The sequence below is a fragment of the Austrofundulus limnaeus genome, unplaced genomic scaffold (genome assembly GCF_001266775.1).
Source record: "Austrofundulus limnaeus strain Quisiro unplaced genomic scaffold, Austrofundulus_limnaeus-1.0 Scaffold2023, whole genome shotgun sequence".
NCBI classification, from domain to species: domain Eukaryota; kingdom Metazoa; phylum Chordata; class Actinopteri; order Cyprinodontiformes; family Rivulidae; genus Austrofundulus; species Austrofundulus limnaeus.
Window position 1 is genome coordinate 13,950 of NW_013954425.1, and position 1,235 is coordinate 15,184.

General features: G+C 36.4%; 1 protein-coding gene across 1 annotated transcript in view; it reads left to right on the forward strand.

Moving 5' to 3' along the window:
* Positions 1-1,235, forward strand: part of LOC106536904 (collagen alpha-1(XXII) chain) — a gene marked incomplete at both ends in the record, with an annotated part of 25,430 nt that overhangs the window by 11,042 nt on the left and 13,153 nt on the right. Inside the window, 2 exon segments of the mRNA XM_014034246.1 lie at positions 814-849; positions 922-1,035. Coding sequence (XP_013889700.1) covers positions 814-849; positions 922-1,035 — 150 coding nt within the window.

Genomic DNA, 1,235 nt, shown 5'->3' on the forward strand with positions numbered 1-1,235 from the left:
GTGCAAATCTGCTCATGAATTATAAAAATTAGTAAGACCGCTAAAGCACAAATGAAATATTTAGGTCTGCACTTTAGCGGATTTGCACCTTGGCAGGTTGGTGCCCACCACTGGTCCCTGGGCACGACACTGAGCCCCCACTACCTCTGATGTGTCCCATCAGTGTGTGAATGTGATCTAAACCACTTATTAGTCTTTATATAATGTTTGTGTGAATGGGTTTATGTATCACCAATTTACAACAGTTATGTTGAATCAAATCAAATGTCATCAAATGTGATCCAATTCATTCGAAACAGCAGTTTGTGTTGAAAGTTAACTTTGGTGTAATTCACAATCCTGAGCAAACATGAAGGCAACAACAAAATGTAAACCTGCAGTCAGAGTGAAATGCTCTGTCATGAAAATTTGGTACAAAATGCCTTGTAACAGTTTAGTTTTTCAGAGCTTTTTGTGTTAAAAGTAAAATATTAAATTATAATCATCGGTATTGGGACACCACTAATCTATACACTTTCTATTGATGTCCTTCTTATAATATAGCATATTGCTGTGTGCATAACCATGCAATATCACAATAAACTAAGAAAATGAGCTTGTTGTACAACATGAGGATAAATGAAAATGATTTTTGACGTAGCAACTCTTGAATAATGTAAGTTCAGGCTTACAGTGTGTCAGCATCATATTATATTAATTCAGAAAAGAAATATTCATCTGTCTCACAAAATGACATTTTTGGCAGAATGTCAGTATTTTTAATTGAACTCAGTTTTAAACGTGTTTGTTAATAAAAGTCTTACTGTCTATCAGGGAAAGGCAGCAGATCTTTCTGACATGAATCTGAAGGTAAGGGATCGTTCTTCTTCAGCACTAATAAAAAACCCTCTGCTTGATTACAAACAAGTCTGCCGTCTACAGGACCTCTGCTCAGACTGCCCTGCAGGTCCACCTGGACCACCTGGGCTCCCAGGACTCCCTGGAGATAAAGGACAACAGGGACTTCCTGGAAAAAATGGAGAAGATGGATATCAGGTTGGAGAAAATAATTAACATCTTATTATCACTCTCTTGTGACGTAAAGGGACAGTTATCCTAGGGCTGGGTGATATGGCAAAAAAATGATCACAATATATTTTTCACATCATTTAATTTTGATTATCACAATTTTTTTATTAACGTAAAAGACGTTAGGCTACAGAAAAACAACATAAAGGCAGTTATTTCACTTTCAC